Source organism: Entelurus aequoreus, linkage group LG18, assembly GCF_033978785.1.
Source record: "Entelurus aequoreus isolate RoL-2023_Sb linkage group LG18, RoL_Eaeq_v1.1, whole genome shotgun sequence".
Lineage (NCBI taxonomy): Eukaryota > Metazoa > Chordata > Actinopteri > Syngnathiformes > Syngnathidae > Entelurus > Entelurus aequoreus.
This window is the reverse complement of record NC_084748.1, coordinates 34428252-34446449: the sequence shown is the minus strand read 5'-3', so window position 1 is coordinate 34446449 and position 18198 is coordinate 34428252. Positions and strand designations below refer to the sequence as shown.

General features: G+C 37.2%; 1 protein-coding gene across 6 annotated transcripts in view; it reads right to left on the bottom strand.

The window, feature by feature from the left end:
* Nucleotides 1-18198, bottom strand: part of evi5l (ecotropic viral integration site 5 like) — a 104185-nt gene that overhangs the window by 55588 nt on the left and 30399 nt on the right. For all 6 annotated transcript variants that reach the window (XM_062027021.1, XM_062027022.1, XM_062027024.1 and 3 more), the window contains exons 2-3: nt 4788-5166; nt 3486-3675 (exon numbers count right to left, since the gene is read on the bottom strand). In XM_062027021.1, the coding sequence (XP_061883005.1) occupies nt 3486-3675; nt 4788-5029 (432 nt within the window). In that variant the 5' untranslated portion in view covers nt 5030-5166. The remainder of the gene's footprint in view (nt 1-3485; nt 3676-4787; nt 5167-18198) is intronic.

Genomic DNA, 18198 nt, shown 5'->3' with positions numbered 1-18198 from the left:
GTGCAAATTGGTGTAATGTAAAGAAAAATGTTGCAATATTGACACGAAGAACACAAAGCTGCAATGCAGGTATTTTATTTTATTTTTTTACTTTAAAACTCATTGCTCACAAAATAATAACTTATAATTGACAAATCTGAAATTGATCTAGAGACTTAAGCATTGAAAGTAAAAAATAATATATATTGATATATGACTTATTTTTAACACTTTTGTGAGTTGGGGCCTTAAAACAATACTTAATCAAAAGAAATGTTATGAATTATTAACCTATTTAAGGCTCCAATTACTTCACATAAAATATTGCATTTTGAAAAATATTTTTGGGGAAAATGTTGCATATTTTGTGGTTTTGCCATAAAAAAAAAGGGTGTTTCTTAAAAAAAAAAAAAGGCTATTAAACAAAAAAAAAACATTGTTATGGCAACGGATAGATATGAAGTTGATCTACAGATATTTAAGCGTTGAAAATTAAAAAAAGTATTCTTTTTAACACTTTAATGACATTTTTGGGTCCCCGGGACCTTTAACATTCACCAAAATTGAGAGAAGTCTTAAAGAGGAACTGCAATTTTTTTTTTTTTTTTTTTTAAAGAGTGCCTATCTTTCACAATCATTATGAAAGGATGTCTTTTTTTTAATGCATTCTAACTCGTAAATAAAAGTCTGCTTACAATGGACTCAATAAGATGTCCTCTATTCTGCCAATAAAACCATCTAAATAACCATCCAAAAGCCACCAACATTACTCTTGTTACATTTTTTGCCTTGAATATTACCCAAGTGTTAGTGATATTGTTATTATAAGCGCTAACGCATACAATCTTTTTATAGCGGCGCCATGATCACAGTGCTAACGAGCTTGTGTTGCTGTATTGACATCATCAGCTGGTGAGCTGCTTCCTCACCTCGTAGCTCGTAAAAGTTGATTATAGATCATAAATCATGCCCCTCACATTGATAGTAGGATGAGTACATAATCCGACAAGTTGGTCAACTTTGGCACCTAATATAGTCAAAGTGTCAAAGACACAAAAAGATGCTTGGTTTTACAGCCCTTTTTTCTTTGTGAAGATTATGAGTCATTCTTCATCTAAACAGGAATATATTAACATCCCATTAGCCGGCATCTCAGTGAGAGCAGACTTTGTACAATGAGTTATGTTTTATTGTTTGTTGGCTCTCATAAAGTCATAAATCCAGAAAATGCAAACATTGTGATGCGTTTGTGAAAATAATGCACCGCTGTATGCTTAAAATGATCAAAATACTTAAATATTACATGTTGTTAAAATGTGCCTGTTACTACATTACATATATACTTACAGCGTGTAGATAAAACCTTAACGGAGGTGTTTGGATGTTTTTTTAAGCACTTTATAGGCAGAATAGAGCAACTCCCTTATGCTCCTTTGTAAGCCAACTATTTAATAATTAATATGCATAAAAAAAGTAAAACGTGTTGTTGTCTTACATTAAGATTGCAAATGATAAGCACAATTCCACAAAAAGTGCAATTCCTCTATAAGGGTTACAATCAATCAATCAATGTTTATTTATATAGCCCTAAATCACAAGTGCCTCAAAGGGCTGCACAAGCCACAATGACATCCTCGGTTCAGATCCCACATCAAGGCAAGGAAAAACTCAACCCAATGGGACAATGAGAAACCTTGGAGAGGGCGACAATGGACGTCGAGTCAAATAGGGCTGTCCTGATACCAATATTTTGTTATCGGGACCGGTACCAAAATGTATTTCAATACTTTGATACTTTTCAAAATAAAGCGGACCACAAAAAAAAAAAGAAATATTGGCTTTATTTTAACTAAAACTCTTATGATACATTAAACATATGTTTTCTAATTGCAATCAAAGAAGAATGTTGTCATAAAATAACTGAACATTCTAGACATCTACTCTTTTAGTAGTAAGTAAGCAAACAAAGGCTCCTAATTTGTCTGCTGACGTATGCAGTAACATATTGTTTCATTTCTCATTCTTTTATTTTGTCAAAATTATGAATGACTAGTGGTAGAAAATGGATTTTTAATCTACTTGTTCATTTAATGTTAATATCTGCTTACTTTTGGTTTTAACATCTCTCTACACTTCTGTTAAAATGTAATAATCACTTATTCTTCTGTTGTTTGGATACTTTACATAAGCTTTGGCTGATACTACAAATTATGGTATCAATCCAATACCAAGTAGTTACAGGGTCATACTTTGGTCATAATTAAAGTTCTCCAGTCCACGGACATATTTCCAGACTTTATAAACAATCAAAAAAAAGATTTTCTGATAAGAAATATCGATGTAGTATTGCTATAAGGCTCTTGTACTTGGTATTGTTACAGTCGATGTACAGTATGTACAGAGATCCACCCATGTGTTTACATTCCTGAGAGCTAGCTTGCTGTTAGCTATTTTATTCCCTTACGGTGTGCAGTAAAGCTTGTTTACCTATTCGTGCAAGGATGATACTTTTAAGAAACTCACTTTATTTGTCGCCATAATAGAAAGACCATGTGTTTCACTGCAACGGTTTGGACAACAAAAATAAACAGGAGTGATACCTCTCACATCTAATACACAATTTTAGTGGCACACTGACAACACATTCTATGTTCAATTCGATGAGATGACAAAACATTTAGCTTGTATTGATGGTACAGGAACACTGACAAAGTTAGCAGTTAAATAAAAGATGAGAGACCATCCCAGTAAACAAACGGCAAGACTTTATTAACAATTTGTGGCAACGTTCCCGACACATCGTCTGCTGCATGGTAAATCGGCGCGCTCTTAAACGCGATTCCACGGAAGTAGAAACAAGTGAAATGAAGCAATCGGTTCCGTTCACTTGGAGGAAACATCTCCAGAGCAAAGTATGTGTATTTGCCGCCATTTTTTTCCGAACCTAACGGTGCTAGTGGGCATGTGCAGCGGCGCTTCTGTTTCCAGGAAGCCGGCAGTGTTGCCTAAAAGATGTACAGTTCTTCGGTAATTACAAATTTAAACGGTATTACTAACCATCTGGAATTTTACCGCGGTTTATCATCAAAAATATCAAATTGGCCCTCGCATGCTTTCATTTTCAGCGTGCGGCCCTCAGTGGAAAACGTTTGGACACCCCGGATCTAGGGTATTATGTAGCATGTCAGATTTGTCCCATTAGAATGATGCATCTCTCCACAAGACCATGATCATGTTAGCAAGGCAATGCAAATCATTCAATTTGTGCACAAATCACTGCAGGGAGGAGCTTTGTTTGTCTGGCATTATACAGGAAAATCAATAAGTTCCAAGAAGGACTGACTCCACCTATAAAGGATCGTCACTCAGGCAATACAGAGTTGCTTGTTTAGGAAAGTCACCCTGCAAAACGCTAGTGAATATAAATATAAACAAAGTAGAAGGTCAAGGTTGCAGTATATGTCAGGAGGATATTGCTGTACATGTGTCAGCTGACCGCACCCCACCTTGAGGAGTTTGTCCTTCTTGCGTCTCCATTCCTCCCACTCGTTGACGATGCGGCCCCAAAGGATCCAGGTGTCCTCCTCCAGGTGGGAGAGATTGGACGAGGCAGATGAGCTCGACACCAGCGAAGAGCCGCTGTTGCGCCGCGAGCCTGTCATGGAGCGCATGGACTTGGAGTCAGCCTCCAGTAACCTTGTAGTAGTAGAAGAGAGATTGTGAGTACAACATTGTACTGTAAGTAAAAATCATTACCTCCACCGAGGTTAGGTAAAAACTTAGTCACTCTTAACAGTCTTTATAGTCTGTTTGTAGCATTTTTTTATTTTATTTTTTAAAACAACAAAAAAAAGAAATTGGCCAACTCATGTGTTGACTTGTCAGTATGCAGCCCATGGCAGAAAAAGTTTGGACACCCCTGACCTAAATCATAAATGGGACCTATGATGATTTTCGTCTTCAGACTTTTAAATGTTGTTACAATGTTGCATACTTGCGTTAAACAATGCCAAAAGCGTCAACTCATAAGGTTGAACTTCAACTTCAAACAGATAAGGTTGTGAATTCTCATTTGTCCAAAAATAGTCATCTTTGTTGTCTATTGCCAAGTCTGTCTTGATTACAACACACTCGCATTTGTTTCCGGAAGTAGGAACACACATTTTTTGCCGGAACTCAGAAGTGCGGTGCTATGGGAACGGAAATAAAGGAGCTGAGAAAATAACGACCAAAATACGGTAAATATTGTACATATTACACACACACATATATATATATATATATATATATACAGTATATATACATATATATATATATACACACACACACACACACGCACACACGCACACACGCACACACACACACATATATATATATATATATATATATACTTGCAACATATATAAAACATTGGAGGGTTTTGAAGTTGTTTTAGAGGGCTTTGAACGCTACAATGGTGACTCCCATTAGCCATTACTTTTTTATCATCATTAGTTTTTTATCATCTTTAGAATTATAAAGAAAATAAGTTGTAGGTTCTTGTCTCTCATAATGATTGTGAACGATGGGCAAAATGTTTTAAAAAAATTGAAGTTCCCTTTGAATGGGAGAATTTTGCTGCAGATAATTTTCCTCACTGTTGTTGACCTTTTATAAATGTGTAATTCCACATGCTGACTGCATGAATAATACATGAATACTAATGACAACATTCTGTTGATCTAAATCAGGTTTTTTTTTTTCTTTGGCAAACCCTAGTACAGTACATCATTCTTGGGACTATCACTAAAGACTACTTTTTGACTCACCTGTTCTGCTCCTCAAGTTTGGCAAGCAGCTCCAGTTCATCTGGACTGAGGTTCTCCGAGTCTGCCGGTGACATGGCTGATGCTGACAGCAATGTATCATGGGAAGAGGAGTCTGGGCTGAGGACGGGGCTGCCCGTCGACAGTGGGTCTGGATCCAAAGCCGGAGGAGAGGAGGGACACTCGAGGTGTGAAGGAACCCCGCCGGAGCCCTCTCGCTCTGGGCTGATGCTGGGTATAGACATGGTGACTGGGAAGCAGCGCAAGTGGAAGCTCCTCTTCTTGTCCTCGCAGAACGGTCTCTCCTTCCTAGGGGAGCCTGGATGCTCGCCGACTGTCGCCTTGCTGGCTGAGGAGCCGATAGGATCAGAGGTCTTCAAACCTGACAAATGAATTAATATCATGTTTTAGTCAATATCCATCAATGTACTTGTGTTTGAGTAAATATATGCCCCTTACCATAAGGAAATACAACAAATCACCTTGAATATAACATATATAAATAAATACTTTGCATTAAGCCGTTAGTTGAAGGCCTTTTTATACAATATAAAGGATGTCTCGATCAACATTTTTGGCATCCGATCTGATTTCAAGTCCTGATCCGATACTTTGACAATAGATTACAGATCTGAAAATATTTTATCGTAAATAACTCAAGGAAACACATTTTTATACAGCTTACAGTGGCTCCGGAAAGTATTCACAGTGCTTCACTTTTCCAAATGTTATTTTACAGCCTTGTTCCAAAATGGAATAAATCTATTTTTGGTGTGAAGGAAATAAGGCACCGCTCATCACCAGGCCAATACCATTCCTACATTGAAGCATGGTGATGGCAGCATCATGCTGTGGGGATGATTTTCAGCCGCAGGAACTGGGAGACTTGTCAGGATAGAGGGAAAAAGGAATGCAGCAATGTACAGAGACATCCTGGATGAAAACCAACACTTCCCATCCAATCTGATGGAGCTTGAGAGGTGCTGCAAAGAGTACTGGGCGAAACTGCCCAAAGATAGGTGTGCCAAGCTTGTGGCATCTTTTTCAAAATGACTCAAGGTTGTATTTGTTGCCAAAAGTGCATCAACAAAGTATTGAGCAAATGTTATGAATACTTATGTACATGTTCTTTTTTTATTGCTTAATTTTTAATCAATTTGCAAAATAAAAAAAATAAAAAAATTGGAAGGACAAAAATTAATTTACTCTATTTCGGAATAACAACAATATGTGGAAAAAGTAAAGCTCTGTGAATACTTTCCAGATGCAATGTATATGTGTAAAATATTCAAAAAAACGCAAATCGAATTACAATTTAGGAGAGAAAAATTGCAATTACGTTTTTTGTCAAACATGTGTAGCACTACTAGGTATCAAATTATCTGGAGCCATCACTCCTACTTTATGGTTATGGTTAGAGTTTATTTCGAACATGTGTACAGATACAATATGATATATCACATAATCCACACATTGTCATTTCTCTTTATAACATGTCCAAAAAGGAGTAGGAAAAAGAAAAGCTTATATAATCCTACCCACTTTCCACTTCATAGCAATGAGTAACACATTTGTTCACTTCCTGTTTTCATCTTGTACCACAATTTGCATCAATGAGTTCTACATACAACTGTTCTCTTAATACTTAAATCATCCATCCATCCATCCATTTTCTACCGCTTATCCCTTATGGGGTCGCGGGGGGTGCTGGAGCCTATCTCAGCTACAATCGGGCGGAAGGCGGGGTACACCCTGGACAAGTCGCCACCTCATCGCAGGGCCAACACAGATAGACAGACAACATTCACACTCAAATTCACACACTAGGGCCAATTTAGTGTTGCCAATCAGTTATGATTAAATTACTGAGATGAATAATATCTCATTTTGAAGAAAGTTTACAATGTTTATCAAAATTCTTCTTCCTTGTACCGTAATTTCCGGACTATAAGCCGCTACTTTTTCCCCTCGTTCTGGTCCCTGCGGCTTATACAACGGTGCGGCTTATTTACGGCCTGTTCTTCTCCGACACCGACGAAGAGGATTTCGGTGGTTTTAGTACGCAGGAGGAAGACGATGACACAGTGATTAAAGACTGACTTTTCATATACCGGTAGGCTGGTTATTTTGATAACGTACATGCGAGCACTTTGTATTACTTTGCACCGTTGTATTATTTGTACTCTGCACGAATGCTGTTCGCCATGTCAAAGATGTGAAAGTTTGATTGAATGATTGAAAGATTTATTGTTAAAAAATGGGACGCTTTGCGTTCCCAAACAGTCATCTCTGTCCCGACAATCCCCTCCGTGGTAGCAGGAACCCCTATATACTAGGGTAATTACACATCAAAACCCTGCGGCTTATAGTCGGGTGCGGCTTATATATGGAGAAATCTGTATTTTCCCCTAAATTTAGCTGGTGCGGCTTATAGTCAGGTGCGGCTTATAGTCCGGAAATTACGGTACTTTGTAAACACCTTTACGTTGAACAACCTCAAACTAGATCATATTAGTACATTGTTTGACTTCTTTGCTGAGTCCATTCCATAATTTAATTCCACATACAGATATGCTAAAGGTTTTAAGTGTTGTGCGTGCATACAAAGGTTTTAGGTTTATATTTTTCTTCTTTTCTTGAGAAGAATTGAAGAATCCTGCTCACATTAGCAAAACCAGGCAGGTAGTTGACCATCAGATGATACCCTGGCGGGAGTAGTCTGATGGCCACCAGAGTAGCATTCCAATCTTGTAACATCGTAAACTTTTTTATGTATGCAATATCAATGGGGTATATAGCTATTGAATGATACCCTTGTGGGTATCATCTAATGGCTACTGCACTGTATGTGGACTTTGATAAAAACTGCTGCACTTTATATACTTCTGCACTTTAAATGAAGCTGCTAAAATACTGTAACTTGACCGCCCACTGATTTGTAACTCACATACCCTCTGTGTATTGTACTTGTATTTTAAATTGTTTATCATTATGTAATTTTAATATTGTTTTGTATTTTCAATCCTGTGTAATTTTATTGTGGATGTTAGATGCACCATATAAGGACTACAGATGGAAATTAGCATGGTGTTAAATCTGGTGCAGCCATCTTCTTAACGTAACTGCCTATTGTCCTTCAAATAAACAAATACAAATTGTTGTACATTCTTGTGTAGCAGGTTATAGTTTCCTTTAGAGATGTGCTTTAAATGCTTTAAAATGTAATATCGGAAATTATCGGTATCGGTTTCAACTTCCCGATTTTCCCGGGAGACTCCCGAATTTCAGTGTCCCTCTCGAAAATCTCCTGGGGCAACCATTCTCCCGATTTCAACCCGAACAACATTATTGTGGACGTGCCTTAAAGGCACTGACTTTAGCGTCCTCTACAACCTGTCGTCACGTCCGCTTTTCCTCCATACAAACAGCGTGCCGGCCCAGTCACATAATATATGCGGTTTTTACACACACATAAGTGAATGCAATACATACTTGATCAACAGCCATACAGGTCACACTGAGGGTGACCGTATAAACAACTTTAACACTGTTACAAATATGCGCTGCACTGTGAACCCACACCAAACAAGAATGACAAACACACTTCGGTAGAACATCCGCACCGTAACACAACAGAACAAATACAGAGAACCCCGTTGCAGCACTAACTCTTTCGGGACGCTACAATATACACCCCCGGATACCACCAAACCCCGACCCCCCAACCCCACCCACCTCAAACCCGCCGCCCCCCCTATCTCCCGAATTCGGAGGTCTCAAGGTTGGCAAGTATGCTCTAGTATTAGGGATGATGTTTGATAAGGAATTATCGAGTTCGAGCCTATTATCGAATCCTCTTATCGAACCGATTCCTTATCGATTCTCTTATCGAGTCCAGATAGGTTGTTGTATATGGAAAAAAACACACAATATTTGGTTTAACAAAAGCTCACTTTTATTATATAATAAAAAAATTAAATCTAATAAATAAATAAATATTGACTGTTACCCACCTAAAAAAATAAAATAAAATAAATAAATATTGACTGTTGTTACCCAAAGTATATTAAGTGGGATTTTTCAGAGAAACAAATATATACAGTAACACAAAAACAAGCTGTCTCTGTGATCACTATAGGTGTATAAATAATAATATAGTGTTAAATAAAATCAGTCCCTTGGGCACAAAACTGAAAATAATACAGCTCTACAAAAAGTGCACTTCTGCTGCTATTTGACATAACTGTTTGTTATGATGCTTTGACATTTTTGCACTTTATTTCTTTATTGAAAGAAAATTCTATGAAGAGAAAAGTTATTTGCAAATGTGGTTACAATGCTAAAAAATGAAAAGTTAAAGCTAAAAAAAGAAATACACTTTATTGAGTTAACATTATTTCTTTATAGGGGGAAAAATGTTATGAGCTAGAGAATATAACAACTACACTACCCAGCATGCAACGGGAGTTACGAGCATGCGCGGTAGCCCCGAAAAGTGTTGCATGTTGCCACGCTGTGAAAGTAAACGTCAAGAACTCAGCCAACACGCCTCGTCTGCATTATTTATAATTAGACAGACAACACATCTACAGTGTGATTTTGTTTTGTTTACAAGGAAATAAAAACAAAAGTTAAAAAAGGGAGATATGTTGTATATATATATGTATGTGCTGCGGTTGTTTTAAGAACGTTGCGACAGCTGCCGTAAAGGAGGTGCGTTGCTAGCCTGGTTGCTATGTTTCCGGTTGGTCGTAAAAGTGTTCGTCATGTGTTTTACCCTGCTAAAATCTCTCAGTAAAGTTATTCGATGGATTATAGCTTTTGTTTTTAACTTTATTACACCTTGGAGCGCTTTTTCCCGTCCATTGTTTTCCTGCTTTCGCTATCTGCGCCTAATGACTGAGCTACGTGACGTCAATTCTTGTGATGTCCCACGGAGCATTTCTGGTCGGGACGGGATTCGAATAAAGAATCAACTCTTTTCCTTTACTATAGTGGTCTCGATAACGGGTACCGGTTCTCAAAAAGGGATTCGAGTCCGAGGACTCGGTTCTTTTCTTATCAAACACCCGGGAAAACCGGTTTCGAGTATCATCCCTATCTAGTATACTCTGGACTGAAGCTGTGTGCCTTCATTGTTTTTGTAGCTGTTGTTTTGAGGCATGTTTAAAAAAATAATGCTCTTTGTGAAAGTCGAAGTATAGTATTTCCCATAGTTGTAGTGGGTATTAGGATTATCTCAGGGAGAGCATGTCCCAAATTCCAAGCTGCTGTTTTGAGGCATGTTAAAAAAAATAATGCACTTTGTGACTTCAATAATAAATATGGCAGTGCCATGTTGGCACTTTTTTCCATAACTGGAGTTGAAGTTGTTCTCTTATTTTGGAAAAACCTTGTTTTTGATTGATTGATTGAAACTTGTAATAGTAGATTGCACAGTACAGTACATATTCCGTACAATTGACCACTAAATGGTAACACCCAAATAATTGTTTTAACTTGTTTAAGTCGGGGTCCACGTTAATCAATTCATGGTAAAGTTACATTGTTTAATGCCTCCAGCGGGGCATCACAACAAAATTAGGCATAATAATGTGTTAATTCCAGGACTGTATATATCGGTATCGGTTGATATCGGAATCGGTAATTAAGACTTGGACAATATCGGAATATCGGCAAAAAAGCCATTATCGGACATCTCTAGTTTCCTTTGTACATAATGTTAGCGGTTTGTAAATGCACCAAATCACAGTTTCTATTTTAGATTCAATAAATAAAGTGCTTGTATGTTCTCTATATCCAACAATATATATAATTCTAACTGATATTTTTTGTAAGACAGTCAGTGAATGTACTTTCGTAGTTATTACCCCATATTTCTGCACAATAACCCAGATATGGTAACACTAGTGAGAAGTAAAGAATATGGTGTGATTTTTTTTGTCCAAAACATATTTTGCTTTGTTCATTATCTAAATATTTCTTGCCATTGAAGCTTTAGCGGTTAGCTTCTCGTGTCGTGCTGCTAGGTGTGTGTGTCATGCTTAGCCATTATTTTTCATCTAGTCCTCCAATGATACGTGGAGGAAACTTTATTTTCCGCCATAGTGGTGAGGATTAGTATTTTAGAAGCGGATTCGCACTAGGGATAAACGATGCGTTCGTTGTAGCTTGCTCTTTATTTCGAGCCGGTGTTCTGGCAAAACAAGCACCTTCCTGGAATTCATGCAACTCCTGCAAGGAATATGAAAGTGTAATTATTTCTCCCTGAGCGTGTATCCCTTTTGAAGGAATCTTACAAGCTAACACTGGGACACCAGCCCTCCCCATCTATAGATAGTATAATCTTTATAAGAAGTATGACATACTGAATGAAAAATAAATAAGCTTCATGGAGTTGAACAAAGACACTGGTGGTTTTACTGAAATTGGGAGGCCTCCAGTGATGCATCTGTGAAGCAAATGATGTCATCATGACTCAGCGCACAGTTCTTAGTCCATGCAGGCATTTTTCTTGAGACATATCAAGCTGTTCAGTCAAAACAACTCGTGTTGGGATATTATAAATTGTGTTTTGGACTGTGATGAGAAGGTGAGGTACTGTGGGTTAGGAGAGCTAATGTAAACTCACTTCACTCTAATAGAACTGTTATGACTGTTAACTGTGAAGAGGGTTACGTCATATTTTCCGTGAGTTGTTTCATGAACGTTAAAATTAACTTCTCTGTGTTTACAGTATGTGTTCCACTCTTGACTGCTTACATCTAGTCATTTAGGGCGTTGACAAGGCATCTGTGCCTAAAGTGCAACATTCATCTCGTTAATGTTGAGCTGACCGCCCATTGCTTTTCCATTATTGCATCCATCTTTACAGATGGTCTGTCGAACGGCAGATATAAAAAAGCCCATGTGATCACACAGTTCACACATTCCATAGGAAAACAATCATTCCTGCTTGACTTGAGCTAAACCAAAGACTTACTGCTAACATTTGAGAAGTAACTCCTAAAATATGCTTGTATGCTATTCCAAAGTACCTTATTAGTAAGTTAAGATTCATATTTTTGCTCAAAGACTCCTCCCTACAGTAAGGAAATGTAAACTGCATTAAAAAAAGGAAGCTTCACACAAAACTCTGTGACCCAAGCCGGCTTCCTGCAAGTTGTCAGCGATTTGTGTGAGACCCTCAGTTCAGCTAGCAAAGCAAAAAATGTGCACCTATTTTGCAACAAAGTTTTTTCCAAATTAAATTCATTAATTGTTGCAGCTCTATCACACATGTTAAAAGTGCTATTTCAATGTTGATCATGGGCATTTAATAGAAACGATAATGCAGGTAATGGCAAGCAGAACAATCAATATTTTTCAACTATTTTCCCTAAAATATGCATCGAGGCTGCAAAGTGTGTTTTATCTGATAACTCGATTAATCGAACAAACTGATCGATAGATTACTCGACTACTACAATAATTGATAGCTGCAGCCCTATGACTTGACTATTATCAGGACTAAATATACAATATAAGGTGCATTAGGGTTGAGTGCATTTTGACACGATTATTTGAAACAACCAATCATATGACACGGACATACACAACAAAACAAGTAGAGCAGGGGATCAGCCCGCGAGGAGAGGAGCATGACAACAGTGCAAAAGAGGAAACAAGGGAGCCATTCAGGCGTAGCACCCAGCCTAATCAAAAGAACCATTAACAAGCCAATGAGACCAATCACATTTGTAGATATAACAGTATTCGCAAAGAGACATGGAATACAGCCTCCAAGATATATGGATGTTTCAAGAGATACTAATTTCACTATTTCACATTTGGGTATTTCAGCTTGATTAATTGGACCTGCTGCAGGAGTAACTCGTCCAGTTCACTCAGGCCGAACTCCAGCTCACTACACAAAGGATGTTATGTAGACATTGACAATAATTTGCTCTAAACAGTTACTAGATTGTACCTTTAAACAGGAGACCACCGAATTATAAAAGGCACTGCATTAAGTAAAGGGTGTGGCACTTCAGGGACGTGTCAGCAGCAGCAGCAAGGCCGGTTCAGTGTTGGGGCCAAACTGTAAAGGAGTAAATCATGCATGACTGCAGTAGAGTGATACTCTTCTGCTCTTTGCTCCTCACACACGTCATTTGAAGGGCATTGTGAAGGCCTTTGACAAAGCAAGGCAGCATAGACTTTATGACTGTGGTGTGACTCAAACCTAAATGAACATGAAACAAACCCAAGACCAATAGATGGGTGTTTCTGTGGTGTCTTGACATGTGAATCAATAGATGACTCACATGTACAGTACACTCATATATTGTACTAATAGGAATTGTTATGCCTTATTATCCAGCATACTCAAATGCAAGACTAAACTGTACTACACTGATTTTACAGTAAAAAACTGTAAAACACTAGCAACTCAGTTACCAAAATTTTAACGGAACAATAACAGTGGTAACGTTTTTCCATTTACAGTAATGCAGAGTAAAACCACGCTAGCTTGATTACATTACGATAGCACGTACAAAAACATAAAATACCACTATATTTTACCGTAAAACTAACAGCGGTAACATTTTTCCATTTAAAGTAATGCACTAAAAAGACGTGCCGTAGATTTTACGGTAAAAAACTGGAAGCTCAGTCACCACAATTTTACAATAAAAATAACAGGTGTATTTTTTTCATTTACAGCCATGCACTGTAAAAACAACAGTAGTTTTTCCACATACAGTAATGAACTGTAAAAACAACGACCGTACATTTTACGATGAAAAAAACAAACAAACTAGAATCTCAGTCGCCAAAATGTTAATCGTAAAAATAACCGTGATACTATTTTTTCCATTTACAGTAATGCACTAAAAAGAAAAAAAAAAGCCGTAGATTTCACGGTAAAAAAAATGGCAGGTCACTCGCCAAAATGTTACCATAAAAATAACAGTGACACTATTTTTCCATTTACCGTTACGCAAAAAAACAAACAACGGCCATAGATTTTTACGGTAAAAAAAATTGGTAGCTAAGTCGCCAGAATAAAAATAACAGGTATCATTTTTCCATTTACAGTAATGCACTGTAAAAACAAAGGGTGTAGATCTTACAATAAAAACTGTCAGCTGAGTCGTTAGAATTTTACCATAAAATAACACTGGTACCTATTTTTAATTAAATAAATACATACATACATACATACATACATACATACATACATATATATATATACATAAAAAAAAAATTTTTTTTACAAATGTACATTTAAAAAAAATCATAAAGGGACAAGCGGTAGAAAATGGATGGATGGATGTTTTAAATGATTGCATTATAAAAGGATGAACTGTTTGTTTGCTGACTCTGCTTCATTGATGACCATTATCTCGAACTTAGCGTCAGCGTCATCACTTTTCTGTTTACTCACTTAACCAACCTCAATTACACTTTTTTACAAAGCTTCTGTGTGGTGTGCATCTGTGTGAGTGTGGGACCAGTTGCTGATTTGCATATTACGTTTTTAGACACCAAATATAAGACGCCTTTAGGGGGGGAAATAGCATCCTGTATTGGGGTCATGTACCTCTGCTTTACTTTTATTTTTCTTGACAAGATCATTCCCAAAATCAATACTACTTCTAAAAAGACATTTCAAGGCTCCAACACAAAAGTTCTGAACAGTCCTTGATCAACCAGCTTCCAGAGATCATACAATTCAGTAACAGACCAAAATTTGGGGGTAAAATATGCCTCTAAAGTTGCATGTACGGTCATGATGTGTGACATTAAAGAAGACCTCAGCTTATTTCACATACAAAACACCAGTGTGTCCCGATTGAGTTGTCCAAAGTTACTGAGTATTTTAGAACCATCTCAGCCGGGGATGAGCCAACGTTAAGGCAGGAGTTGACCGTCAGTAGCCATGGAGATTAGTAAGCATTGTTAAAAAGTAGAGGTTGAACAAAGGGTGAAATGCAGGCAGGCAGCAGGATCAATCAATCAATCAATCAATCAATCAATCAATGTTTATTTATATAGCCCTAAATCACAAGTGTCTCAAAGGGCTGTACAAGCCACAACGACATACTCGGTACAGAGCCCACATACGGGCAAGGAAAACTCACCCCAGTGGGACGTCAATGTGAATGACTATGAGAAACCTTGGAGAGGACCGCATATGTGGAGGATCAACTGCTGATGTATGCTGGTAGCACTAGCCACCATTTATCCCTGTAAAACTTATTAAAAGGTGAATTGTTTTGGGTAACGTTTCTTTTTTTACAATTTTGTGACTGCTACGTTAAAATGTCGTCACAAAATACGTCATTTAGTGTTTCAAACGCAATTTTACCATACTAACACTTAAGTGTTTTACTTATATTACACTTTTAGCTGTTGGGAATGTTGAATTTTTAAACTTAAGAATGTTATAAAATTAAATGTGTACGGAGTAGGGCTGGGTGATATATCGAATATACTCGATATATTGAATATACTCGATATATTGTGGGTTTGTCTCTGTGCGATATAGAAAATTACTATATCGTGATATTCGAGTATACGTTCTCACGCAGTTGATTTTAGCTGCGGGCATTACACTACAGGCTTTTATCACGCTTTCTTGTCTCTCCTTCTCACAGAAACGAAAAATAAGCGCACCTTCTTACATACACATACTGTCACGCGTGCAACGTCATACGCTCTCGCGGAGCAGAGAGGTAGCGGCATGGGTAAAGTTAGCTGTGATGCTAGCTGAGTGGTGCGAGTGGTAATACAAGAGAGAGAAGGTGCCTATCTGTTAACAAATGAAGGAAGAATAATTAATTCCAAGAAAAACAGCACGGGGTCCATCATCTGGCGGTGGTTTGGCTTCAAGCGGAAAGATGTCGAACAGACAACCGTAATATGTCAAGTATGCGGCAAAAGCGTTGCTACAAAAAGTAGCAGCACTGCTAATGTGTAGCATCATTTGAAAAGTCACCTGTTAGAGAATGAAGAGTGCTTGAAACTCCGCATGTCAACATCTTGGCCGGTGCCACACCCACAAAATGCCCAAGCAACCATTTCCAGATCAACACCGTATGAAAAAAAAAAAGTCAAGAACAGAAGGGATAACGTCCGCAGGAACCTACCACATAGTGAAAGACATACACTATTTGATTTCCTTTTATGCAGCTCATTTTTATTTGACAGTTATTGAAATATCTTGTGTGACATCATGCACAAAAGTGCACTTTATTTGTTTTAAACTATTGTAGTGGCGTTCTGTACAAAAAGTGCAGTTTAATTTAGTGTTGTTTTGATATGTCATCTTGGTGACATCATGCACAAAAATGCACTAATAGCTTGTTTTAAAATGTCTCTGACAATCTTGCACTTTCTGTTTTGGATATGACACAACGTCGCTGCTTAATAACTTTTTAATAAATACAGTTTTGGTAAATTGACTTAGTTGTGATTTCCCTCTCTGCATGAAAGTTTAAAATGAGCATATATTAATGCAGTATGAACAACAATGTTTTAATGTAGACACATAGGATCATCATACTGGTGTGATTATACGCATCAAGTGTTCATTCAAGGCTAAGCAAAATATCGAGATATATATCGTGTTTGCGTGACATGGCCTAAAAATAGAGATATTCAAAAAAGGCCATATCGCCCAGCCCTAGTGCGGAGTGACTTGATTCAACGTTTGATTACTTGCAACACTCGAGGACCTGAGTGTAGCATTTCTTAATATTAACAGATGATTAACTTATTTTTAACTAACACTTGTCATAAACCTTTATTGACGCTACAGGTCTTATTTTACAACTGAAGGGATTCGGGAAAAGATAGAACTATTTTATTTTTTTTAAATGTGTCGAGTATAATGGGCCGGTATGATAACTACAGATGTCCAACTCAAGGCCCTGAGTGCGAGATCTGGCTCGCCACATTATTGTATGTGGCCGGTGAAAGCCTGGAAAAAATGTGTGTCAATAAAATATATTTTTTTACTTAATGCATTTGTTCTTTCAATAAAAAAAAAACATTTTAAACTTTATTATCTGATCATGCCAGCTATTATATTATTATATACTGTGTTAATATTTTCTAAAGACAAAAATACATTTAAATATCTGCTTGTCACCTTTCTTTATGATTTCAAAGAAGGTTATCCATTATTTGGACATTGAAAAAAAATCTAATAATCAAATGCATGGGACATTGTGTAATAACATCTCGAGGTGGTTATACATTTACATTAGTGCTGTCAAATTATTTGTATTTTTTATTTTTTACATATAAATCAGATGCATCCTACCTGAATTTTGATTTATCATGATAATCACTGGTTGTAATTGTAACCGGTAATCACCTGCATGCATAATTTTGATACATTTTTAAAAAAGAGCTAAGGCAAAAAGATAACAGTTTCACGGGATGGTATTATAATGTAATGACGGCTCTAAAATGTGTTGTTCTTTAAATGTCTAATGAAAAGAAGTGAAAAAATAACTTTTCAGTTGAACAGTGATTTCTAAGCAATACAATTAAACATGATATACGTGTAGTATATGTATTTATAATGGATAACATAACTGAATTATTTGTAAATGTAATGATAAAGTGCAGTTGGTAATGCTATTGCTGAACCTGCTACTCAAGTGGCAAACATAAAAATATTTTCTTAGTAAAAAAAAACCAAAAACAGATAAATACAACCCTTAAGTGGGTCAAGAAGAACCCAACATAAGTAACTGACAAACAGATACTTCTTAGTGAGAGCATAAAACTGAATATTTTGGAGACTTGCTCACAAAAAGTTGTTGAAGTGTGCATTTGATAAGTTTTGATTCATTTGCTGCCTCAATTGTAACACTAGTTTGGTGTTTAAGAAAACATAATATTATGCTTTTGCTTCTAATCCCTGTGTCTTGTTAGCCAGCTGGTGTTAGCCATCTGGTGAAGCAGCCTATTCAGTCATTTTAAATGTCGGGAAACGTTCAGGAGACGAGCTTCCATCATCCATCAGCCTGCAGAGCTGTGTGCTAATATTGCTGCTGTAGCCATACACGGCCTGAAAGATTTCTAACTTTTACTTTAGCTAATACTGTATGAAGGAAATATTAGTGGTTTTTAACAGTCTATATTTAATGCTGGTAACCAGCCCATACATTGTGTCAAGCAAACCAGGATTTTTTACTGTTTAAAGCAAAATAAAAGCAGCAAAAACATTTCTGGAGGACCTCGATGATGTGACCGCCTCCATTGCTTGGCTTGTGCCTAGTTCTTGGCTGAAGGTCACTCCACCGGCCTTGTTATCCTCTGTAATGTGGGACTGCAAACCTCTCTGTTGTTCCGACCCATGCTGCTGACACCTGGGCTGCTTATTTCCACACTGCTCAGCGACTTCTCCCACTGT